The 27304-nt window shown below is 45.5% G+C and overlaps 1 protein-coding gene across 2 annotated transcripts in view; it reads left to right on the forward strand.

Moving 5' to 3' along the window:
* Positions 1 to 27304, forward strand: part of si:dkey-181m9.8 (E3 ubiquitin-protein ligase RNF31) — a 156095-nt gene that overhangs the window by 84861 nt on the left and 43930 nt on the right. For both annotated transcript variants that reach the window (XM_034183161.1, XM_034183162.1), the window contains exons 12-15: positions 1015 to 1113; positions 1592 to 1681; positions 3409 to 3511; positions 3597 to 3715. In XM_034183161.1, coding sequence (XP_034039052.1) covers positions 1015 to 1113; positions 1592 to 1681; positions 3409 to 3511; positions 3597 to 3715 — 411 coding nt within the window. The remainder of the gene's footprint in view (positions 1 to 1014; positions 1114 to 1591; positions 1682 to 3408; positions 3512 to 3596; positions 3716 to 27304) is intronic.

The raw sequence follows: 27304 nt of genomic DNA on the forward strand, positions 1-27304 counted from the left end.
GTCTGTCTCTCTCTCTCTCTCTCTCTCTGTGTGTTTTCGTGCTACGCAAACTTTGAACTTTTTGCAAACACGAAGCCTTTCAACTGTAAAATGAATGTATCATCATCGACGCTCATGGGCAGGCATTTTAATGGAGACTATGTCCCCTTTCAGTGGACAAATTCACTGTTCACTGTCCTCCTCGGCTGCACACCGAGCTGCTTTTCATAGCATTTGACAGCCTCGGGACAGTGAAGCGGCTAACTTTTCAGCACACATTTTCAGCAACAATTCAGTTAATTTTTTGGAAAATCCGTGCTCAACAAACAGACAGTTTGAACCTCAGAGCCGGGCAGAAATTTGCCGCTAACTGCAGCTAGAACACTGCAGAAGAGAGCTCTCTCTCAAACAGCCCGGCTTCAGAAAACCTCCCTCTCTCCTCCTCCCTCTCAGCAGTAAACAGACAGGAAACAACAGCAGTTCAGAGGATTCACAGTGGCTCTTCTCTGGTATCGGAAAATGTCACAGGTTGGCTCGGTATTTTCCGATACGTGAATTACGTCGATATCGGAAGCCAATCCGGATACCGGATCATATCGGTCGCAACCTTAGTGATAAGTCTGTGTCCTGCATCGTGTGCAGACAAAATGCTGGAGCTGATGTTCTGTTATAGTGTCAGTGATCCTCCTCGTTTGAGTCTTACTAAGTATCCGGCACCCAAGAATCCTTGATCCTGGTTGTAGGACCCCATCAGTGACCAGTCATAGACAGTGTTTTCATGAAGACCCTGAATGCTCTGCCTCGTTGTACACATTTGCCCAAGAATAATGACATTTCCACAGCCAACCCTTTAACATTGTCCTTGGAAAAGGTGTCAGTCATGGTGTTGATAAAATGATTTGCAGCAGTCCTGCTAAAAAACAAACCTCAGTCTAGCAGAAATCTGCAGCGCTAAAAACTCCTTCAATAAAAAGACTTTTGTTAGCAGGCCACATTTTTACTTGAGGCGGTTCAGTTTTGTGTTTTTCTGTACAGATTCGACACTACCTGCCTCCTCACATCCACGAGCTCTTCCAGAGGAAACTCCGAGATCGAGCTCTGCAGGAAATGCCAAACTTCAGATGGTGTGCTCATGTAAGAGCTCTTAGAGTTTGGTTCCTATCAGGTCCATGTGGGCTCCACACACCTGGATAAGGGTTGAGGATACTTAAGTCATGACTTTATATATGTACCTCAGGACGCCAGGTGAGTCACTCCTTATGACTTGGACAGGATTTGGGTAACTGAGGATGTTTTAGACATGCTTTACTGTGGATTGAGACCTCTGTGTCCTTGGCCGACTAAGCCAGTGCACAACAATGTGCTACACTGAAGACACTTATGAAAGTGGACTTCTTGTTGGCCTTCTAGATGAGGTGAAACATCTTGAAGTCCAGCATGAAGTCCTGTTTGCTGTAAGCCTGCAGCTGTGTGTTCACTGGACGACTGGGAACATGAATCCACTGAGCACTCGCGTTTACAGGAGGAGCTGTGGAAATTTCAGGTGTTTTTTGTCTGAACAAAGCTATGTGGGTGACATGTTGTAATTAATGTTGTGAATGTGTCCTTTTAGTGTTCCTTTGGAATGCTTCATGAAGCAGACCAGCTGAGGATGGACTGTCCCAGTTGTAAGAAGAGTACCTGCTCTCACTGCAGATCACCTGTAAGTTACAGTCACAGAAACACTTGAGGGCCCTTGGTGGCTGTAGGGCCCTTGGTAGTCGTAGGGCCCTTGGTGGCCATAGGGCCCTTGTTGGGCCCTTGGTGGCTGCTCGTTGGGCCCCCGGTGGCCATAGGGCCCTCGGTGGCTGTTCGTTGGGCCCTCATTGGGCCCTCGGTGGCTGCTGGGCCCTTGTTGGGCCCTCGGTGGCTGCTTGTTGGGTCCTCAGTGGCTGCTTGTTGGGCCCTTGGTGGCTGTAGGGCCCTCAGTGGCCGTAGGGCCCTCGTTGGGCCCTCGGTGGCTGTGGGGATCTCGATGGCCGTAGGGCCCTTGGTGGCTGCTTGTTGGGTCCTTGGTGGCCGTAGGGCCCTCGATGGCTGCTCGTTGGGCCCTCGGTGGCTGCTTGTTGGGCCCTCGGTGGCTGCTCGTTGGGCCTTCGGTGGCTGCTTGTTGGGCCCTCAATGGCTGCTTGCTGTGCTCTTGTTGGGCCCTGGGTGGCTGCTTGTTGGGCCCTGAAGGGCTGCTTGCTGTGCCCTTGTTGGGCCCTCGGTGGCTGCTTGTTGGGACCTCGGTGGCCGTAGGGCCCTCGATGGCTGCTTGTTGGGCCCTCAATGGCTGCTTGCTGTGCCGTTGTTGGGCCCTCGGTGGCTGCTTGTTGGGCCCTCGGTGGCTGTAGGGCCCTCAGTGGCTGTAGGGCCCTCGTTGGGCCCTCGGTGGCTGTGGGGACCTCGGTGGCCGTAGGGCCCTTGGTGGCTGCTTGTTGGGCCATAGGTGGCTGCTTTTTGGGCCCTCGGTGGCTGCTTGTTGGGACCTTGGTGGCCGTAGGGCCCTCAATGGCTGCTTGTTGGGCCCTCGGTGGCTGCTCGTTGGGCCCTCGGTGGCTGCCTGTTGGGCCCTGAAGGGCTGCTTGCTGTGCCCTTGTTGGGCCCTCAGTGGCTGCTTGTTGGGCCCTCGGTGGCTGTAGGGCCCTCAGTGGCTGTAGGGCCCTCGTTGGGCCCTCGGTGGCTGTGGGGACCTCGGAGGCCGTAGGGCCCTTGGTGGCTGCTTGTTGGGCTCTTGGTGGCTGCTTGTTGGGCCCTCGGTGGCTGCTTGTTGGGCCCTTGGTGGCTGCTTGTTGGGCCCTGAAGGGCTGCTTGTTGGACCCTTGTTGGTCCCTTGGTGGCTGCTTGTTGGGCCTTGAAGGGCTGCTTGCTGTGCCCTTGTTGGGCCCTCGGTGGCTGCTTGTTGGGCCCTGAAGGGCTGCTTGCTGTGCCCTTGTTGGGCCCTCGGTGGCTGCTTGTTGGGCCCTCAGTGGCTGTAGGGCTCTCAGTGGCTGGTTGTTGGGCCCTCGGTGGCTGTAGGGCCCTCAGTGGCTGTAGGGCCCTCGTTGGGCCCTTGGTGGCTGTGGGGACCTCGGTGGCCATAGGGCCCTCGGTGGCTGCTTGTTGGGCCCTCGGTGGCTGCTTGTTTGGCCCTGGGTGGCTGCTTGTTGGCTCCTGGGTGGCTGCTTGTTGGCCCCTGGGTGGCTGCTTGTTGGGCCCTCGGTGGCTGCTTGTTTGGCCCTGGGTGGCCGTAGGCCCCTTGGTGGCTGCTTGTTGGCCCCTGGGTGGCTGCTTGTTGGGCCCTCGGTGGCTGTGGGGCCCTCAGTGCACGTATGGTTGTCTTTGCCTGTGTGATTGTGAATCACGTGAAGGTTCAGTCTGCTTCTCAGCACTTGTAGCACTTCACACTAACAGAATGTTTGTTCTCAGTGGTGTCCTCAGCATCAGGGACTGTCCTGTCAGCAGTTCAAAGTCTGGCAGCAGCAGCACAACCAGCCAACCCAGAACCACCTGCTGACCTACATCAGCATAGGTACACAGCTTTCCACATAAAGTCCTCAGCGGGATTCTCAAAGCTGTTTGTGCTCACTTGTGTTTAACCCTTTACCATGTCCCAGAGTGTCCAAACTGCCACTACGTCTTTGAGCTGTCCAAAGGTGGATGTCTCCACTTCACCTGCACTCAGTGTCTGCACCAGTTCTGTGGAGGCTGCAGTCAGTCCTTCAGTCTGGGCTCGGTGAGTTTGTAGTTTGTGGGACTCTGGAGTCATGAAACACAAACATTTTCAAGAGCAGTTCTTGACGGGGACACAAATAATGCAGTCAGTTTTGTACTTGTTTGAAATGTATATGAAGGAAATCCAGTGAGATGCAACTTCATTTTATTTATACAACAAGAAGCGCAGTAAAAGCCAGTAAAGTCTGGACCTGACTCAGTCCATGAGGTAGCACCTTGGAGACAGCAGCTGAGTTGTTTGTTGCTCAACTGAATCCGATTTCCTGGACCCCTCCATCAGAAGTGTGTCTGTACGTGCCAAACGTGTTGAACTTCCGAGATGTTCACTGTTCTCAGCAGTCACGTTCATGTCTCTGGGTCCTCGGACTTTGAGATCCAGAGACGCCTGAGAAATTGTTATGAAGTCATGAGGTCAAAGGTCAGAGGTGTTTGGTGATGTTGATGTCTTTGCAGGAGAATGTCAGTTTAAGAATTATTCTTTGACAAATGGGACATTGTCTATTATACATTTTAATAGCAAAAGTCATTCTATGAACTTTTGTAAAATTATATAATTTATTTCTATTATTTTCAATTTATATGATAAACATTACCCATTTGTGTCAAAAGTTGGCAATAAGCAAAACGCTGATAAACCTCGGGTCACAAAGGGGCTCCAGAAGGCATGTAAAAAGATTTTTTTTTTTTTCTGTATAAGCAGTTTTGAAAACAAATGAAACTGAGAGAAAATATGAGATATATAAAAACAAACTGGCATTATGTGATCTTGCAAAAGGCAGTACTACAGTGATTTATTGGATAAAATAAAACCAATATTAAAGGCACTTGGAAGCTTTTAAATGAAATCATCAAAAACAAAAAAGTTGTTAAAGACTACCCAACTTATTTTTACACAAATATTGACACAGACATTAAGGGAAGTAAAGGTACAGCAGTATAGGTATATTATTTTAATGATTATTTTGTTAATGTGGGTAAAAACAGCAAATTCAATTGTGTCCTCTAAAATGGGTTCTTTGGACAATAGTAGAACAATTAATACAATTCTGGATTTAGTGTTTATTACAGAAATGGATGAAAATGAAATCACAAACTGAAGGGAAATCAACTGATGGTGCTAACTTTGAAATGTTTTTGATTAAAAATATTATTGATTGTATTGTTAAACCTTTAACTTATATTTGGAATTCAGAGTTCTCCTCAGAAATGTTTATTATAGTGGTGCTGTTGGCAGTTATCACCCGAGGCACCACGTTGAGTCATTTTGACTGGTTTTAGATGTATTGAAAGCAAGAATAATAGACAACAAATGACACTTTTGTTATAATATCAAAGTTCTTTTGCATGTTTCTAAGTTAATAAAATAAATAGCATTGAAAAGTTTAAAAACATTAAAGTTTAATGGACATAACATTTGCTGTCTTCTTTAAAAATGACACACTGGACCTTTAATCCAGTCAGAGTTTTTCTGTCATGTTGACAGTTTAGTGTTTTTTTTATTATTATTATGTTTATTGAACATTTTAATTATTTACACACACACACACACACAAAAAGTAGAAATAAACAAAAAACCAATACAGCACAATACATCACAGATGCAAAAACAGATCATAAAACAGGGCATGTGTGTACAGTAGTAACAGCAAAAGGAAAAAGAAAATACACAAATTTCACAAGCCAGCCCACTAATTTTTAAGAGTATCCAGTACTTTTTCCCAAGTCTTAAAATCCTGAGATTTCCCTTTAAGCCGAAATCTTATTATTTCTAGGTTTACAACGTCCGAAACTAACTTTTTCCAAACCTGAATGGACAGGGCTTCATCCCCCACCCATTTAACCATAATCGATTTTCGAGCCAACATCAATAAAAATTGGGTGATCTCTTTATTCCGGGCATTGAAGTCCCCTGGAATGTAGCCAAGAAGACACAGCAGTGAGCTGGGGAGGAGTGACTGTCCTATAACAGAGCTAATTTCACCACATATCCCCCACCAGAATGCTTCTATGAGTTTGCACTCCCAAAGACAATGAAATCTGGTCCCAGTGACTAATTTACATTTTGGGCATTTGGGTGACGTCCCAGGAGTATATTTGCTATAGATATTGGGCAATATATAAACATTATGTAAGATATTGTATTGCATCTCCCTAAATCGATTACATATTGAAATCCTGGAAGGTAGCAGCACAATATCTTCCCATGATTCAGAGTCTATTGTAATTTTGAGAGTGGTATTCCATGTTGTTCGTAGTTTTTCTAGTCTTGTCTTTTTTGCATGTCTGCAGTTCCGAGTAGAATCTTGAAATAAAGCGCCCGTGCTTATGACAATCCAAAATTGTGTCTTCAAGAGTGAAGCACTCCCCAGAGAGCTCCAGCGATTGCATCTTTGCCTTAATATAATGCCTTAGCTGAAGATATTTATGGAAATTCCTGGCCGTAATATTAAATTGTTCTCTTAACTCCTGAAATGACTTAAATTTTCCATTGTCCCAGAGATCAAGTAGCCTCCTAACACCAGCTGCCTGCCATGATTTAAAACCGGGGCCGACGCCCCCAATTGTCAGATCTGGATTATCTACCAATGATGTTAAAGATGAAAGATTCCCATTCTGTTCAAATATTTTCCTCAGAGCCCCCCAAGCCCTAATAGTGTTAGTAATCAAATAATTATCTTTAATCTTAGGTGACAGCTCCTGAGTACGTTTATCTAGGAGATTTATTGGGTGATATGGTTTACAGGCATCTTTCTCAATCTCAAACCATGGCAAATTATGTTTTTGAGTGGCCCATATTGAAATAATTCTTGCATGAATAGACAATATATAATTTTCAACTTTTGGTAAGCCCCAGCCACAAAGGTTCTCTGGAAGCTGTAAAATGTCCCTTTTAATTTTGGGTTTCCTGGCTGCCCAGATGAAATTTGAGATTTCCCTATTTATCTCAGCTAAATCCTTGGGATTAAGAAACACAAATAACATAGAAATTGGGTAAATTCATTTTGGGAGGATTATCATTTTAATGAGATTAATCCTACCCAAGAAAGATATAGGGAGCTTCATCCAGCATTTAAATTTGTCTTTGATATGATTAATGATAGGAATAATGTTTTCAGAATACAATTGATTAGATTTGGGCGTAATATAAATTCCCAGATATTTTAACCCTGTAGGGGCCCATCGAAATGTTTAATAAACTCTGGTTCTCCCTGGTCACAGATATTCACAGGCATTATTTCGGATTTCCCATAATTTACCTTATATCCCGATGTCTGACTAAAATTGTTGACACATTCAATTAGAGCTGGAATGGATTGTACAGGTTCTGTTAGGGTCAAAAGTATGTCGTCAGCGTATAGTAATATTTTATACTGATTTGTTCCTAATGTTACCCCCCTGATATCTGCTCTTTGTCTAATTGCTATTGCTAATGGCTCCATGGCCAGGGAGAAGAGCAGAGGCGAGAGAGGATTTCCCTGAGCAGTCCCTCTTCCAAGACTGAAAGGTGCCAACAGGAGCCCATTAGTCAAAACAGACGCAACCGGTTTTTCATAAAGGAGTTTCACCCATCTTATAATTTTATCTCCAAATCCAAATTGTTGAAGTGTTTTGAATAAATAATCCCATTCAATACGGTCGAAGGCCTTTTCAGCATCCATTCAGACCAATACACCTGATGTTTTAGTGTGATGAAAATGTTGAATAATGTTAATAAGACACCTAGTATTATTTGATGACAATCTCTCCTTTATAAAACCAACTTCATCTATCTTAACTATATCAGATACTACCTTTTCCAGTCTAGTGGCCAGGATCTTAGACAGAATTTTCATATCTACACCAAGTAAACTAACTGGGCGGTATGAAGAACACTTTTCTAGATTCTTGTCTTTCTTAGGAATAACAGTTATATTTGCCACATACATTGAGTCAGGGAGCTTTGAACATTCAAAGGAAGTGTTAAAGACCCGTTGTAAAACTTTACTTATTTCCCCTTTTAAAATTTTAAAAAATTCGACGGGGTAAGCGTCAGCCCCTGGACATTTAACGGATTGGAGCGATGAGATGGCTTGCTCTATTTCTAATATTGTTATCGGTCCTTCTAATGATTTTGCTTGTTCCGGAGATAACCGAGGTATATTCACGCCGTTAAAAAATCCTTCTGTTTGTTGTGAAAGTGTAGTGACACAGACCCACAACAGGGGGCGTTAATGAACAGACAATGGATAAGCCAAAAAGTAACAATTTAATGTTGTGAATCGCACAACGAAATACAGACAATAACAGAGGATGAGGATGGTCAATCATACACAAGGTGATGTGTGGGCAAGCTCGAGGATAGAAGATGTCTGGCCAGAGAAGAGCCGGATCCCACACAGTTTCCACCGCCAACGGATCTGAAGAACACCGGAGCCGCCAAGTCCTGCGCCCCAGGTGGCCACTGTCTTCAGCAGTCAGACCCGGTACTGCTGGCAGAAACAGAAACAGTTAATGGTGGGTGTGTGAATACACACCCAGCAATCTTTCAGTGCTTAATTCCTCCAGGAGGGAAAACCTCCACCTCCAAACACACACTCGTGCAGCTCCTGTCTAACCACTTATCTGGATGGAGTGTGGAGCGAAGCCGTCGCTGATCACACCTAACGCCAATCCAACGGATAAGGAACACCACAGGAATACGGCTGCAAAAAGAGTTCAGACTATAATAGAATTTCAAGTCAGCAGAGAAATTACCTGAGTGGTAGCTGATTTCTCGGCGGGGAGGTGGAGTTGCAGTCCGGCTTTTATGGATGTTGTGGTTGATGAGTGACAGCTGGTGTTAATGAGTGACAGCTGTCACTCCCAGTGGTTCCGACGCCCTCTCGTGCTTGAAGCCCGCACTTCAAGCAGGGCGCCATCTGGTGGTGGTGGTCCAGCAGTACCTCTTCAGTGGCCCACACAACAGGACCCCCCCCTCAATGAGCGCCTCCTGGCGCCCGACCAGGCTTGTCCGGGTGACGGTTGTAGAAATCAGCCAGGAGGGCCGGGTCCAGGATGAAGCTCCTCTTCACCCAGGAGCGTTCTTCGGGTCCATACCCCTCCCAGTCCACCAGATACTGGAACCACCGACCCTTTCGACGGACGTCCAGGAGCCGACGCACGGTCCATGCCGGCTCACCGTCGATGATCCGGGCAGGAGGCGGTGCAGGTCCAGGGGTGCAGAGTGGTGAGGTGTGATGAGGTTTGAGGTGTGACACATGGAAAACCGGGTGGATCAGCAGTGAAGCTAAAGCTGCCAGCTTCACTGCGGCCGGACTGTGGACTTTGAGGATGGGAAATGGACCAATAAACCTGTCCTTGAGTTTTTGTGATTCCACTTGAAGCGGGATGTCCTTGGTCGACAACCACACCTCCTGCCCGGGCTGGTATGCAGGGGCCGGGGAACGCCGGCGATCTGCATGGGCGTTGGCCCTCGTCCGGGCCTTCAACAGGGCAGAACGGGCGGTCCGCCACACCCGGCGGCACCTCCGGAGGTGGGCCTGGACCGAGGGCACTCTGACCTCTCCCTCCACGAGTGGGAACAATGGGGGCTGGTACCCCAAACACACCTCAAACGGGGAGAGGCCGGTGGCAGACGAAACTTGGCTGTTGTGGGCGTACTCGATCCAGGCCAGATGGTTGCTCCAGGCCGTCAGGTGCGCAGAGGTCACACAGCGGAGGGCCTGCTCCAGTTCCTGGTTAGCCTGCTCTGCCTGTCCGTTTGTCTGAGGGTGGTACCCGGATGAGAGACTCACGGTGGCCCCCAGTTCCCTGCAGAAACTCCTCCAGACTTGGGAAGAGAACTGAGGAGCACGATCCGAGACGATGTCCGATGGTATCCCATGCAGATGCACGACGTGGTGGACCAGGAGGTCTGCCGTCTCCTGGGCCGTCGGGAGCTTCGGGAGGGCCACGAAGTGGGCCGCCTTGGAGAACCGGTCCACTATCGTGAGGATGGTGGTGTTGCCCTGGGACGGCGGGAGGCCCGTGATGAAGTCCAGGCTGATGTGGGACCAGGGGCGATGAGGTACCGGCAGAGGCTGGAGGAGTCCCGAAGTCCTTTTGTGGTCAGCATTGCCCCTGGCACAGGTGGTACAGGCCTGGACGTAATCCCAGATGTCGGCTTCCATAGACGCCCACCAGAAGCGCAGGTGGACCACTGCCATGGTTCTGCGCACCCCTGGATGACAGGAGAGCTTGGAACCGTGACAGAAGTCCAAAACCGCAGCTCTGGCCTCTGGTGGGACGTACAGTTTGTTCCTCGGGCCGGTCCCCAGGTCCGGGTTCCGTGCCAGGGCCTCCCGGATGGTCTTCTCCACGTCCCAGGTGAGGGTGGCCACGACAGTGGACTCGGGTATGATGGTTTCTGTTGGGTCCGACAACTCGGCCTTGGCTTCCTCTTCGTGCACCCGGGACAGGGCATCCGATCGTTGGTTCTTGGTCCTAGCGCGGTATGTGATCTGGAAGTCAAAGCGCCCGAAGAACAGTGACCAGCGGGCTTGCCTGGGGTTCAACCGCTTGGCGGTCCGGATGTACTCAAGGTTCCGATGGTCCGTGAAAACCGTGAAGGGCACCGTCGCTCCCTCCAACAGGTGTCTCCACTCCTCAAGAGCCTCCTTCACCGCCAGGAGTTCCCGATTGCCGACGTCATAATTCCTTTCAGCCGGGGTCAACCTGCGGGAAAAATAGGCACAAGGGTGGAGGACCTTGTCAGACTCCCTGCTCTGGGACAGCACGGCTCCTATCCCTGAGTCAGAGGCATCCACTTCAACTATGAACTGGCGATTTGGATCAGGCTGCACCAGGACTGGTGCAGTCGAGAAACGGCGTTTCAACTCCCTAAACACGGCTTCGCACCGATCCGACCAGGTGAAGGGGACTTTAGTGGAGGTCAGGGCAGTCAGGGGGCTAACTACCTGACTGTAACCCTTAATGAACCTCCGGTAGAAATTTGCAAAACCGAGGAACTGTTGCAGTTTCCTACGGCTTGTTGGTTGGGGCCAATTTCTCACCGCCGCAACCTTGGCCGGGTCAGGGGCGACGGAGTTGGAGGAGATGATGAACCCCAGGAAGGACAAAGAAGTACGGTGGAACTCGCACTTCTCGCCCTTCACAAACAGCCGGTTCTCCAACAACTGCTGCAGGACCTGACGTACATGCTGGACATGAGTCTCAGGGTCCGGAGAAAAGATGAGTATATCGTCTAGATACACAAAGACAAACCGATGCAGGAAGTCCTGCAAGACGTCGTCAACCAAAGCTTGGAACGTCGGGGGCGCATTGGTGAGGCCAAACGGCATGACCAGGTACTCAAAGTGACCTAACGGGGTGTTAAATGCCGTCTTCCACTCGTCTCCCTTCCGGATCCGAACCAGGTGGTACGCATTCCTAAGATCGAGTTTGGTGAATATTTGGGCTCCATGCAGGGGCGTGAACACCGAATCCAACAGAGGTAACGGGTATCGGTTGCGAACCGTTATTTCGTTCAGCCCTCTGTAATCGATGCATGGACGGAGTCCGCCGTCCTCCTTACCCACAAAAAAGAAACCCGCACCCATCGGGGAGGTGGAGTTCCGGATCAACCCGGCAGCTAAGGAGTCCCAGATGTAGGTCTCCATTGATTCTCGTTCCGGACGTGAGAGGTTGTACAGCCTGCTGGACGGGTACTCAGTGCCCGGAATCAAATGGATGGCGCAATCGTACGGTTGGTGCGGGGGAAGAGTGAGTGCCAGATCTTTGCTGAAGACGTCAGCAAGATCGTGGTACTCCTCAGGCACCGCCGTCAGATTGGTGGGGACTTTGACCTCCTCATTAGCTGTCACACTGGGTGGAACCGAGGATCCTAAACAGTCCCGGTGGCAGGTTTCGCTCCACTACGTCACAACCCCAGACGGCCATTCAATCCGGGGATTGTGCTTCACCATTCATGGAAACCCTAAAATCACTTGGGAGGTAGAAGGTGTTACATAAAACACAATCTCCTCCCTGTGATTCCCAGACACAACCAATGTCACGGGCTGTGTCTGGTGTGTGATTAATGGAAGAAGGGTGCCATCTAGTGCCCGTACCTTCAAAGGTGAAGGCAGAGCCACCAGAGGGAGCTCTACTTCCCTTGCCCATCTGCTGTCCAGCAGATTCCCTTCCGACCCCGTGTCTACTAGTGCTGGGGCGTGAAGGGTTAAATCCTCACTTAGGATTGTGACTGGGATTCGTGCAGATTTACGGGGTTTCCCCGTGTGGGTATTATGACCCACCCTTAGCCCAGTCTCTAAGGACGAGTGCTGCTGTTTTGACCGTTTGGGGCAGTTTTTCTGCGTGTGCTCGGTTGAGCTGCAGAGAAAACACTCCCCACGGACCAGCCTCCTTTGTCTCTGATCTGATCGCCTTTTGGCCCTGCTTGTTTCCATAGCAACGGCAGCAGGGGGAGCTGTCGTCACGTGGAGTGCCCTGACTGTGGAGCGTGGGGAAGACGGCTCCCTTTCGGACCCAGGAGGAAGAGGGACGGCTTGTGCCTGACCACGCCCTTCTTCTCGCTCCCGTCGGTGTTCTGTTAATCAGTTGTCCAACCGTATAACCAGGTCGATAAGCCCATCTAAATCCCGCGGCTCGTCCTTCGCCACCAGGTGCTCCTTAAGGACCAGAGACAGTCCGTTTACAAAGGCGGCGCGGAGCGCAACAGCATTCCAGCCGGCTCGCGCTGCCGCGATGCGGAAGTCAACTGCATACTTAGCTGCGCTCCGGCACCCCTGTCTTATCGACAGCAGCACACTTGAAGCGGTGTCGCCTCTATGAGGGTGGTTGAACACTTGTCTGAACTCCCTCACAAACCCAGCGTATGACGTTAGGAGCCGTGAATTCTGCTCCCAGAGCGCCGTAGCCCAGGCGCGTGCCTCTCCTCAAAGCAAATTTATAACGTAAGCCACCCGGCTAGCATCTGATGCGTACATGACGGGACGCTGTGAAAAGACGAGCGAGCACTGCATTAAGAAGTCCGCGCACGTCTCGACACAGCCTCCGTACAGCTCCGGAGGGCTTATGTATGCTTCAGGGGACGATGGGGGGGGTTTGTTGAACGACCAGCGGAATGTCTGTTTCAGGCCTCCGGTCAGCAGGAGGAGGTGCTGCAGCAGCACCCTGAGCCTGCGCATCCACCTGGGCGGTGAGAGCCTCCATCCTCCGATTGAGAATCACATTCCGCTCGGTGACTAAGTCCAACCGAGCAGTGAAAGCGGTTAAGATTTGCTGCAGCTCACCTAACACGCCTCCTGCTGACGCCTGTGCACCTCGCTCTTCCATTGGCTGTTCAAGCGATGGTTGACGCCCCTCGGGATCCATGACGCTGGCGGCCGAGAAATCCTGTTGTGAAAGTGTAGTGACATGGACCCACAACAGGGGGCGTTAATGAACGGACAATGGATAAGCCAAAAAGTAACAATTTAATGTTGTGAATCGCACAACGAAATACAGACAATAACAGAGGATGAGGATGGTCAATCATACACAAGGTGATGTGTGGGCAGGCTTGAAGATAGAAGACGTCTGGCCAGAGAAGAGCCGGATCCCACACAGTTTCCACCGCCAACGGATCTGAAGAACACCGGAGCCGCCAAGTCCTGCGCCCCAGGTGGCCACTGTCTTCAGCAGTCAGACCCGGTACTGCTGGCAGAAACAGAAACAGTTAATGGTGGGTGTGTGAATACACACCCAGCAATCTTTCAGTGCTTAATTCCTCCAGGAGGGAAAACCTCCACCTCCAATCACACACTCGTGCAGGTCCTGTCTAACCACTTATCTGGATGGAGTGTGGAGCGAAGCCGTCGCTGATCACACCTAACGCCAATCCAATGGATAAGGAACACCACAGGAATACGGCTGCAAAAAGAGTTCAGACTATAATGCAATTTCAAGTCAGCAGAAATTACCTGAGTGGTAGCTGATTTCTCGGCGGGAAGGTGGAGTTGCAGTCCGGCTTTTATGGATGTTGTGGTTGATGAGTGACAGCTGTCACTCCCAGTGGTTCCAACGCCCTCTCATGCTTGAAGCCCGCACTTCAAGCAGGGCGCCATCTGGTGGTGGTGGGCCAGCAGTACCTCCTCTTCAGCGGCCCACACAACACTGTTGGTGTGTTTGGGTCAACTTCAGGTGTATATAGTTTTTCATAAAATTGCCTGAAACAATCATTGATATTTTTATTATCCATGTAACGTTGGCCCTTTTCATTCTGTATAGCTGAAATAAAACTAGTGCTTGAAGATTTATTTACCAATCTCGCTAACAATTTATTTGATTTATTGCCAAACTCAAATAATTTTTGTTTGTTAAAAAACGATATCCTTCTCAGCTTTCTTTGTTATTATATTGGATAATGAGACTCTAGCTATTTTTAACTCCCCGAGCACTTGAACTTATTTAGATACTAAAAATTCTTCCTCAAGTTATTTAATTTTATTTTCAATATTAATTTGTTCTGCTAATCGCTGTTTCCTCTTACTGCTTGAATATGATATTATTATTCCACGCATATACGCCTTATATGCGTTCCACACAATCCTGGGGTCTGCTTCATCCACATTATTGAAGTGTAAATAAAGGTCTGTCTGTTCCTCCAATATTTTAACAAAATCCTCATTCCGGAGTAGCAATCTATTCAATTTCCATGAAACATTTCTTTCCAGGGGTCTGATTGGTTGCAACACTAGATTAACAGGGGCATGATCAGACAATGCAATTACTCCTATGTCTGACTCCTCAACTAACTGTACTAAGTGTTTAGAAATAAATATATAATCAATACGTGACATTGATGAGTGTGGCAAAGAATGAAATGTAAATCTGTTAAGTGAGGGATTTAGATGTCTCCATATGTCTATTAAATCCAATTCCTCTAAAATATTTTTGATTACCTTAGCATTTTTAGACTGTGTATTTTGAGGCGGATACCTGTCCATATAAGGACATAAGGAACAGTTAAAATCACCACCTATAAGCGTATTTGAGCAATCCATCTCAGCAATTTGATTTGAAAGTGACACAAAAAAGTCCTCATCACTCACGTTTGGGCCGTAGACACTGCCCAGTAGAATTTCCTCCCCGTAAAGTAAACCTTTAACTAAGATAATCCTGCCCTCCGTATCTTTAAATGTGTCTATGACACTGAAGGAGAGTCCTTTGTGAATTAATATCAATACCCCCCTCTTGTTTGTCAAGAACGACGAGAAAAATACCTGTCCAACCCATTCCCTTAAATATTTTTTGTGCTCCACGTCATCAAGATGTGTCTCTTGTAAACAGGCTATTTGTATTCTGTCTTTTTTTAAAGTATTCAATATAGCTTTCCTTTTCGCTGGTTTATTAGAGCCTTTAACATTCCAGGTACAGACCCTAATACTCATCTACAAAAATAAACAATTATAGCTAACACATACTGCACAACATATAGAATGCTAAACATGTACCTGATCCCTGTTATATTTGTTTTGTGCTGATAAATGAACAAGGTTCCAAGCAAAAACAGAACAAACAGCCTGGACAAACCTTTAACAAAAATATAAAACGACAGAATTAAAAATGTCGAAAGCAGCCCATTCAGCACAAACAGCCTGGCTGGATTAAAAAAATATCTTAGAGCATGGTGCAGTATAACGGCGCTGTCATAACAGTAGAATGGCGCAACGCCGTTGTTCCATTGTCTGGGGAGAACCCTGGAATTTGTCATTAATGACTGGGAAATTTCCTTTCAAAATGAAAATAGCTAAAGTGATACCACTGTTCAAATCTGGTGACAAACGTCTTTTCAAATGACAGGCCAATCTCACTGTTACCTCAATTTTCAAAAATTCTGGAAAAGGTATTTATAAAGAGGTTAAATGGTTTTATAACTAAACATCATATACTTAGTGAGCAGGGATATGGAATTAGAAAGAGTTGCACGACTTCATTGGCTGTAATTGATTTTGTTGAACAAATTACTAATGCAATTGAAAATAAGCAATTTGCTGTAGGGGATTTTCTTATTTTCAGAAAGCATTTGAGACTATAGATCACACTTTACTGTTGGATAAATTACAGAAGTATGGGATCAGAAGATTAGCACATGATTGGATAGCTAGATACTTACACAGCAGGCATCTGTGTGTCCATATTGGTGGGATGAATTCAGAATTTTTGTAGATTATATGTGGGGTGCCCCAGGGTTCAGTCCAGGGCTATTGTTGTTTCTCTTATATATTAATGGCATGTTTGGTTTCCAGGTCTGTGAGTTGTATTTTATTTACTGATGATATGACTGTGTTTTGTAGTGGGGATCATTTGGGACAGGGAACTACAGAATTTCAAACAATGGTTTGATTCAAACAAATTATCTTGGCAAAACTAAGTGCAGCATATTTGGAAATAAGCCAAGGAATTTAAGTAGAAATTTGTTATTAAATGCTGCTGAAATTGAAACCGAAACAAAATTTCTTGGGGTTTTTATTGATGATCAGTGAAGCTGGAAAACTCATATTAATTATGAGTACTCATAACTCATCTTCAACCACTTGTCCAGGATCTGGTCATGGGGGTAGCAGCTCTAGCAGGTGACCCCAGACTTCCCTTTCCCATGCCACATTAACCATCTCTGACTGGGGGATCCCGAGGTGTTCCTAGGCCATTGCGGAGATATAATCTCTCCACCTAGTCCTGGGTCTTCCCCGGGGTCTCCTCCCAGATGGACGTGCCTGGAACACGTCCCTTGGGAGGCGCCCAGGAGGCATCTTTACCAGATACTCAAACCACCTCAGCTGGCTCCTTTCAACGCGAAGGAGCAGCGGCTCTACGCTGAGCTCCTCACGGATGATAGAGCTTCTCACCCTATCTCTAAGGGAGCCACCAGCCACCCTCCTAAGGAAGCCCATTTCGGCCGCTTGTACCCGTGATCTAGTTCTTTCAGTCATGACCCAAGCCTCATGACCATAGGTGAGAGTAGGAACGAAGATTGACCAGTAGATCAAGAGCTTCGCCTTTTGGGTCAGCTCCCTTTTTGTCACAACAATACGGGAGAGCGAATGCAACACCGCTCCTGCTGCGCTGATTCTCCTGCCGATCTCACGCTCCATTGTCCCCTCACTCATGAACAAGACCCTGAGGTACTTGAACTCCTTCACTTGGCTGGCTCACTGATCTGGCAACTTGCTTCCGTCGGATTGTTTACTGTTGTGACGCTTTTCTGATCTTTACACGGTTTACATTTATTTTATTTCTGTTTAACACTTCTTTTGATTTTTAAGTGTATCTACTCTGAATCTTATTTAACTACAATCCTCTTGTGAATCACTAGCGGTTAGCGTTCGCTAGCAGTTAGCTTGTGTTAGCTAGGTCGACTCCCCATCCCCCACCATTACTTTTATTACTGCTTTTACCAGTCTAATACTTCTGTTTTCAGTGTAACTCCTGTGAATTTTAGGTCATTATTTTACTCCTATGTAAATCTTGAGTGGATAGCTTTTTTGCTAGCGGTTAGCTTGCGCTTGCTTGACTATACTCTTGAATTTTCTGTGCACAAAGTACACTACTTTACACTTTATATAAATCCTGCATGATGCTAGAAGATAGGGTGGCTCTTTTAGAGATCCGTGTCTGTAAGCTAAAACAGCTTCTTAGCTCAGTGGAGATATATGTTACGGGCACTCCAGAAGACGAGGTTAGTGTTTGGTCGACAAGCATGCACATTAGCATTAGCCCAGAAATGCCGGCTGTGGAGGACAGCTTTCAGACTGTGGTTAGGCGGAGGAAGCCATGCAGGGCTTGGTGTCCAGTTGCGGTACCCATTCACACTCACCACTGCGAACTGTGAACCAGTTTTCCCCCCTTGGATATGTCTGATGTGAGTTCTTTGAGCTTACGTATGAGTTCCACTCGTATCTCCAGGCCGCAATGCTAGACTTATATGATAGGGGATTCTATCACCCGCAAAGTCAGGTTACAGATGCCGGCTGTCGTTAAATGTATTCCTGGGGCCAGAGCTCCTGACATTGCCTCCCATCTTAGGGTGCTGACACTGCAGAAGGGTAGAAAATTGAGGCTGGCTCGTTGGCTATTCCAGCAATATCAAAGATTTCATGTTCGCTACCAACAACTCGCGTGGAATGTCTCAAACCCAAACCTACTTACAGGCATCTTATATATGCTACTCTGGAACCACCCCTAAACCCAAACAGTTCAACTGTCAACCCCACTGAGGTCCTTAGTCTGGGTCTCATTAACATAAGATCACTATCCTCAAAATCAGTGTTGATTAATGATCTAATTATGGGTCATCACTTAGATATGATTGGGTTATGTGAAACCTGGCTTAAACCTACAGCTGTCCTCCCCTTAAATGAGAATAATACAACAAAGACACGCACATCCAAAACACATAAAAAGGTATGCAGGACCAAAAAAAAAACATACCAAACACAATACCCAAAATGATCCTCACAGCCACAGCACTCCAACACAAAAGAGGCTGTATTTAACGAAAAAATGTGACGTTTCGGGCACCAGCCCTTCATCAGACAATCTGCTCAGTGTGGCACACCTGTTGCGGGAGTAATCTTCCTCAATCAGCTCAATAGGCAGGAGTCAAAAAGTCTCGCCTTAAATGAGGCCTGCCCATCAGCATATACATTTAGTCACATCCCTCATGATGCGAAGCAAGGCGGGGGTGTTGCTCTTACAACCCCAATTCCAGTGAAGTTGGGACATTGTGTAAAATGTAAATAAAAACAGAATACAATGATTTGCAAATCCTCTTCAACCTATATTCAATTGAATACACCACAAAGACAAGATATTTAATGTTCAAAATGATAAACTTTGTTTTTGTACAAATATTTGCCCATTTTGAAATGGATGCCTGCAACACGTTTCAAAAAGGTTGGGACGGGGCAACAAAAGACTGGAAAAGTTGATGAATGCTCATCAAAGAACACGGTTTGGAACCAGGTGAGTGTCATGATTGGGTATAAAAGGAGCATCCCCAAAAGGCTCAGCCATTCACGAGCAAAGATGGGATGAGGATCACCACTTTGTGAACAACTGCGTGAAAAAATAGTCCAACAGTTTAAGAACAATTTTTCTCAATGTTCACTTGCAAGGAATTTAGGGATTCCATCATCTGCAGTCCATAATATAATCAGAAGATTCAGAGAATCTGAGAACTTTCTACACGTAAGCAGCAAGGCCGAAAACCAACACTGAATGCCCGTGACCTTAAAAACTGACATCATTGTGTAAAGGAGCTTACTGCGTGGGTTCAGGAACACTTCAGAAAACCATTGTCAGTTAACACAGTTCGTCACTACATCTACAAGCACAAGTTAAAACTTTACCATGCAAAATAAAAGCCAAACATCAACAACACCCAGAAACACAGCCGCCTTCTCTGGGCCTGAGCTCATTTGAAATGAACAGACACAAAGTGGACAAGTGTGCTGTGGTCCGATGAGTCCACATTTCAAATTATTTTTGGAAATCATGGATGTCGTGTCCTCTGGACAAAAGAGGAAAAAGACCATCCAGATTGTTACCAGCACAAAGTTCAAAAGCCAGCATCTGTGATGGTATGGGGGTGTGTTAGTGCCCATGGCATGGGCAACTTACACATCTGCGATGCACCATCAGTGCTGAAAGGTACATCCAGGTTTTGGAGCAACACATGCTGCCATCCAAGCAACGTCTTTTTCAGGGACGTCCCTGCTTATTTCAGCAAGACAATGCCAAGCCACATTCTGCATGTGTTACAACAGCGTGGCTTCGTAATAAAAGAGTGCGGGTACTAAACTGGCCTGCCTGCAGTCCAGACCTGTCGCCCATTGAAAATGTGTGGCGCATCATGAAGCGCAAAATATGACAACGGAGACCCCGGACTGTTGAACAACTGAAGTCGTACATCAAGCAAGAATGGGAAAGAATTCCACCTATAAAGCTTCAACAATTAGTGTCCTCAGTTCCCAAACGCTTATTGAGTGTTGTTAGAAGGAAAGGTGATGTAACACAGTGGGAAACATACCACTGTCCCAGCTTTTTAGAAACATGTTGCATCCATTTCAAAATAAGCAAATATTTGCACAAAAACAATAAAGATTATCAGTTTGAACATTAAATATCTTGTTTTTGTGGTGTATTCAGTTGAATATAGGTTAAAGATGATTTTCAAATCATTGTATTCTGTTTTTATTTACATTTTTCACAACATCCCAACTTCATTGGAATTGGGGTTGTATTTATAAATCTAGGTTTAGCTTATTAGTTGTTGGGGGTCACAAATATAACTCTTTTGAGCATCTGATTCTCTGCTCTGCCCACGATGCTATGTATTTCCAATTTCAGAAGAATAAAAATCAGCCATATTACTTCATCACTGTGTATAGGCCCCCTGGCCCATACTCTGAATTCTTAGATGAATTTGGTGCGTTCATCTCTAACTTGTCAACTAGTGCAGATAACATTCTGATTATTAGTGACTTTAACATTCATATAAATAAGCCTTCTGATCCCCTCTGCAAATCATTCATGGAAACTGGATGCATAAGGATTTCAGCAATGTATTCAGGACTCGCCGCACATTAATGGAAATACCCTGGATTTGGTTCTCGCACGTGGTATTGCTGTCACAAATATTGACATCATGCCTCTTGCATCTGTGGCCTCTGATCACTCACTTATTAGGTTTACAGTTTTGCTGCCGTGTTTAGTGTTACAACATCCTTATTTATCACTGCTGCGATTCAGATTCAGACAACTTTATTGATCCCTAAAAGCGCAATTAATTTCACACCCAGTTACCTCAGACAAAAATACAGCAATTAATCCACAATTATGACTAGTTGAACATAATAATGGCACACATCAGAACTAAAACAACCGCTCATATACATTTGATTGTTTATGTACGCTAAACTTTGAAACAGTCCGTCATCTGAATTGAGGCAATGTGAATGTGGGAGGGCTGCAGCAGCACGGGTCCATGCAGCCAAGCTTGGGGGGAACCGGGGAGCTGCTGTAACTATTGTTGCACTGCCTCCCGGATGGTGAAAGGTGTTGCGTGATCGGGGGCCAGGATGGGGGGGCGGCGACAGAAACACAAAGGAGGGGTAGAGGTGGAGGCGTGCTTTATCTGTGCAGTTGAGTTTATATGAGTCTCTGTCCATGTGTGAGTGGCCTTGATGACAGCTGCAGAAGACTGTAAGGGAGGGGCAGATGAAGAGGTAGCCAAATATCTTCACCAAGGCCGCTGAATCCTTCAGAGAAAACAGCGGGGCATTTTAACATTCGGTAACTGATAAGGCTGCCATGTTTTGGTTGAAGCAGAGAGGCACAAAATTCCAAAACAGTCTCTCTATGGCCGTCCAGATTCAATTGTGAATATGGAACTGCTCTTCAACATCAATTCCTTTGCAGGGCAGACAGTTGCTCCAAGATGGTTTCCAACTTGCAAAAGTTAATGCAGTCTGAGATTGTCCGCCTTGCCCACCTCGTTAATCGTGACGGACAGATATGGGGTTGTGGTAGTGTGGCAGCCATCTTGCCAATTTTCCGGTAGGTCAGGACAGCACCTACCATAAATAAGTCCTCGACATCTTCCATGGAAAGTGATACCAAGCAAGTGAAGCGCCATTTCTCCCAGGTGTTGAGAACATAGCCCGCAGGATAGGTTCCATCTGGGCATGCAGGGTCCCCCAGCCCTGATTTCCTTGTTGAAAAAATTGTCAACAGCGTTGAGAGACTAGCTGATCATTTCCATGGTTATTCCAAATATAGTTTGAAGAATTCACAGTCTGGTGAAGTTGGGACTTTGAAGGTTGGGCCAGAGATAGAGATAAAACACAGAAGGAGAGGAGGAGATGTGACTGCCCTCGCCTGAGTCCCAAGCTGAATGGCGCATCAAATCCTCAACTGTGACTGAACTCGAAGCTCGACTGCCTGATATCTTAGCTTCATGTTTGGCAAATGCCCAATCAGTAGACAGTCTTGTGGATAGTTTAAACTCAGCGGTCAAAACTACACTCGACATGATTGCACCACCTTTATTAAAACCATGCCTGTCAAAAACACAGTCACCTTGGTTCAGTGATTACTTGCATGACCTCAAGCATAAGGCTAGAGGTCTAGAACAGAAATGGCATAGTTCAAAATTAGAATTATTCCTTCTTGTGTGGCGTGATGCTATCTTAGACTATAAGCATGCACTACTGGCTACAAAGCAGACCTATTACTCTGATTTGATCAACAAAAACAAGCATAACTCAAAGTTGTTGTTCAACACGGTGGCTGTCCTTTTACAGAACGAGATTTCCTGGATTACTTCGAGAAGGAAATAGAAGACATTATGTTAAACATATCCCAGCATGCCCTAACCCAGCCACTACACCCTGCTATTGAGGTGGGTGCCATTACTGAGGTATTACCTGGATTTACAGAATTTGATAGTATCTCACTAGGTGTGCTGACAAAACTCGTAACGTCTACAAAAAGCACAACCTGCTTATTTGATTCTATACCAACAAAACTGTTTAAGGACCTGTGGTCCACTCTTGGGCCGACTGTGCTGGAAATTATTAATCTCTCATTAACTTCTGGATCTGTTCCTAAATGTTTCGAATCTGCAGTGATTAAACCATTACTTAAGAAACCTAATCTTGACACTTGTGTATTGAAAAACTATTGGCTGATATCAAATCTATCATTTTGCTCTAAAATTCTGGAAAAAGTGGTGTCACGGCAGCTCATAGACTATCTTACTGAGAATAATCTCTTTGAGCCACTGCAGTCTGCTTTTAGAAAATATCATTCCACAGAGACGGCTCTCACTAAAGTGGTGAATGATCTTCTGTTTGCGATGGATTCGGACGCCACTACGGTTCTTGTGCTGTTAGATCTCAGTGCTGCATTTGATACCGTGGATCATCATATTCTACTTGATAGGCTGGAGAATTATTTTGGGATTACTGGGAGTGCCCTTGCATGGTTGACGTTATACCTGACCAGTTGTTCTCACTATGTTTTTTATAATAACACTACCTCGAGCCTTAGTGACATGAAATTTGGGGTTTCACAGGGTTCTATCTTAGGCCCCCTGCTTTTCTCCCTTTATATAGCACCCCTTGGGCACATATTGTGGCGCTTTGGGATTACCTTTCACTGCTGTGCTGATGATACTCAGTTATACATGCCGATAACTGCTGGTAATCTCTAAAGATTGCCTTGCATCACTGAGAAGCTGGATGTCTTGCAACTTCCTACTTTTAAACTCTGATAAGACTGAAATGATGGTTCTTGGACCAGTGAGACATTGGCATCAATTTTACCAGCTAACGCTTAGCCTAGGCTTGTGTGTCATACATCACACTGACAAAGTGAGGAACCTTGGGGTAATTTTTGATCCTACATTGTCCTTTGACCTCCACATTAGAGATATTATGAGGACTGCTTTCTTCCACCTGTCAAATATAGTGAAGATTCATCCCATCCTGCCTATGGCTGATGCTGAGACCCTGATTCATACTTTTGTCTCTTCTAGATTGGGCTACTGCAGTGTTCTATTTTCTGGTTTACCCCAGTCCAGCATTAGAGGTCTCCAATTGGTTCAAAATGCTGCTAGCTCTCCTGACAGAATGTTGTTAGCACAAACTCTTTGAGGGCGAAAAGACAGAAAGTCTCTGATCCAGAGCATCAGGCCCTTTTCAACATTTAAATCAGCCAGCCTTTTCAGAAGAATATGTAATTTCATAGAATTAAAAGCTGCACTGAAGTCTACAAACAAAACCCGAGCATATGCTTTAGCAAGTGAAAGCTGCTTTGAGATCATGTCCAGCAAGATCAATCCGGCATCATCAGTACATCTGTCCCTCTTATAGGCAAACTGCAGAGGGTCTAGTTCACTGACCACTGTGGTGGTCAGGATGTCAACTAAAACTCTCTCCATAGTTTTACATAATATGGAGGTTATGGCAATGGGCCGAAAATCTTCAGGTTTGCTTGCCCCTGGCTTTTTTGGTATAGGCCTTATTATGGAGAATTTCCAAGATTTGGGCACTCCTGTGACAAGAAGGGAATTAAACAATCTGGAAAAGACTCCTTTTAATTGAGGAGCACAGTCTTTGAGTAGACGGGCTTTCAGGCCATCTGGGCCAGTGGCTTTGTTTGGCTTCAGTTTAGAAAGACTTTTAGCCACGTCATCCTCAGTGATAGCTGTGGGAGCTCCTGCTGGAAGATTTTATTCCTGTTTATCATCCACTTTATCAAATCTACAGAAGAAACGGTTTAACTCATCAACAAAACATTGATTAATGGTTGTAAGAGCATCACTTTTCTTACTGGATTTGCCCATCAGTGTATTTAGACCTTCCCAGGCTTGTTTTATATTGCCACTGAAAAATTTACTTTCTACTTTATTCTTGTACTCAATTTTTGCCATAAATATATTCCCTCTCAGCTGTCTCCTTTTTTCCTGCATTAATTGCACATTACCAGAGCAGGAGGCTGCCTTCTTTTCATTAAGACAGATTTTCAATTGTTTGGACACCCAGGGTTTGTTATTTGGGAATATTTTCACAGTTTTAGTCTCTGACATATTATCCTCACAGAACTTAATATAAGATGTGATGGTGTCAGTGAGTTCATCTCCATCCAGACAGGATTCAAAGAAAATGTCCTAGTTTGTTTCATCAAAACAGTCTCTGAGTTGCTCTTTGCTTTCCTCGGACCACACCTGTACCTGCTTATTAACTGTTTTAATTCTTTTGACCACAGCTTTGTATTTAGGCAAAAGATGAATCACATTGTGGTCATATTTTCCAAGAGGCGGTCTGCATACCGCTTTATAAGCCTCTGGGATGTTGCCATAGCAACGGTCAAGCATCCAATGTAGACGTGTAGGACAGTCTACATACTGCTGTAGAGTGGGCAGGTGGTCAGACAGACTGCAGGAGTTAAAGTCACCCAGAATGAAAACGGGCTGGTCAGCAGAGCGGGTGAGTGCATTATTACAGCTCTCTGCTATTCTCTCTCCTGCTGCGTCGTCATCTATATCCATCTATCGCTATATAAAAAAAAAAATTGATTGATTGATTGATCTGGACCGGACACGTATACGAGAATGACAGTAATCTGTCCGAACTCCCGCGGAAATCAAATCAAATCAATTTTATTTATATAGCGCCAAATCACAACAAACAGTTGCCCCAAGGCGCTTTATATTGTAAGGCAAGGCCATACAATAATTACAAAAAAACCCCAACGGTCAAAACGACCCCCTGTGAGCAAGCACTTGGCGACAGTGGGAAGGAAAAACTCCCTTTTAACAGGAAGAAACCTCCAGCAGAACCAGGCTCAGGGAGGGGCAGTCTTCTGCTGGGACTGGTTGAGGCTGAGGGAGAGAATCAGGAAAAAGACATGCTGTGGAGGGGAGCAGAGATCAATCACTAATGATTAAATGCAGAGTGGTGCATACAGAGCAAAAAGAGAAAGAAACACTCAGTGCATCATGGGAACCCCCCAGCAGTCTAAGTCTATAGCAGCATAACTAAGGGATGGTTCAGGGTCACCTGATCCAGCCCTAACTATAAGCTTTAGCAAAAGGAAAGTTTTAAGCCTAATCTTAAAAGTAGAGAGGGTGTCTGTCTCCCTGATCTGAATTGGGAGCTGGTTCCACAGGAGAGGAGCCTGAAAGCTGAAGGCTCTGCCTCCCATTCTACTCTTACAAACCCTAGGAACTACAAGTAAGCCTGCAGTCTGAGAGCGAAGCGCTCTATTGGGGTGATATGGTACTACGAGGTCCCTAAGATAAGATGGGACCTGATTATTCAAAACCTTATAAGTAAGAAGAAGAATTTTAAATTCTATTCTAGAATTAACAGGAAGCCAATGAAGAGAGGCCAATATGGGTGAGATATGCTCTCTCCTTCTAGTCCCTGTCAGTACTCTAGCTGCAGCATTTTGAATTAACTGAAGGCTTTTCAGGGAACTTTTAGGACAACCTGATAATAATGAATTAACAATAGTCCAGCCTAGAGGAAATAAATGCATGAATTAGTTTTTCAGCATCACTCTGAGACAAGACCTTTCTAATTTTAGAGATATTGCGTAAATGCAAAAAAGCAGTCCTACATATTTGTTTAATATGCGCTTTGAATGACATATCCTGATCACAAATGACTCCAAGATTTCTCACAGTATTACTAGAGGTCAGGGTAATGTCATCCAGAATAAGGATCTGGTTAGACACCATGTTTCTAAGATTTGTGGGGCCAAGTACAATAACTTCAGTTTTATCTGAGTTTAAAAGCAGGAAATTAGAGGTCATCCATGTCCTTATGTCTGTAAGACAATCCTGCAGTTTAGCTAATTGGTGTGTGTCCTCTGGCTTCATGGATAGATAAAGCTGGGTATAATCTGCGTAACAATGAAAATTTAAGCAATGCCGTCTAATAATACTGCCTAAGGGAAGCATGTATAAAGTGAATAAAATTGGTCCTAGCACAGAACCTTGTGGAACTCCATAATTAACCTTAGTCTGTGAAGAAGATTCCCCATTTACATGAACAAATTGTAATCTATTAGATAAATATGATTTAAACCACCGCAGCGCAGTGCCTTTAATACCTATGGCATGCTCTAATCTCTGTAATAAAATTTTATGGTCAACAGTATCAAAAGCAGCACTGAGGTCTAACAGGACAAGCACAGAGATGAGTCCACTGTCTGAGGCCATAAGAAGATCATTTGTAACCTTCACTAATGCTGTTTCTGTACTATGATGAATTCTGAAACCTGACTGAAACTCTTCAAATAGACCATTCCTCTGCAGATGATCAGTTAGCTGTTTTACAACTACCCTTTCAAGAATTTTGAGAGAAAAGGAAGGTTGGAGATTGGCCTATAATTAGCTAAGATAGCTGGGTCAAGTGATGGCTTTTTAAGTAATGGTTTAATTACTGCCACCTTAAAAGCCTGTGGTACATAGCCAACTAATAAAGATAGATTGATCATATTTAAGATCGAAGCATTAAATAATGGTAGGGCTTCCTTGAGCAGCCTGGTAGGAATGGGGTCTAATAGACATGTTGATGGTTTGGATGAAGTAACTAATGAAAATAACTCAGACAGAACAATCTGAGAGAAAGAGTCTAACCAAATACCGGCATCACTGAAAGCAGCCAAAGATAACGATACGTCTTTGGGATGGTTATGAGTAATTTTTTCCTCTAATAGTTAAAATTTTATTAGCAAAGAAAGTCATGAAGTCATTACTAGTTAAAGTTAAAGGAATACTCGGCTCAATAGAGCTCTGACTCTTTGTCAGCCTGGCTACAGTGCTGAAAAGAAACCTGGGGTTCTTATTTTCTTCAATTAGTGATGAGTAGTAAGATGTCCTAGCTTTACGGAGGGCTTTTTTATAGAGCAACAGACTCTTTTTCCAGGCTAAGTGAAGATCTTCTAAATTAGTGAGACGCCATTTCCTCTCCAACTTACGGTTTATCTGCTTTAAGCTGCGAGTTTGTGAGTTATACCACGGAGTCAGTCACTTCTGATTTAAAGCTCTCTTTTT

Source organism: Thalassophryne amazonica, chromosome 12 (assembly GCF_902500255.1).
Source record: "Thalassophryne amazonica chromosome 12, fThaAma1.1, whole genome shotgun sequence".
Taxonomy (NCBI): Eukaryota; Metazoa; Chordata; class Actinopteri; order Batrachoidiformes; family Batrachoididae; genus Thalassophryne; species Thalassophryne amazonica.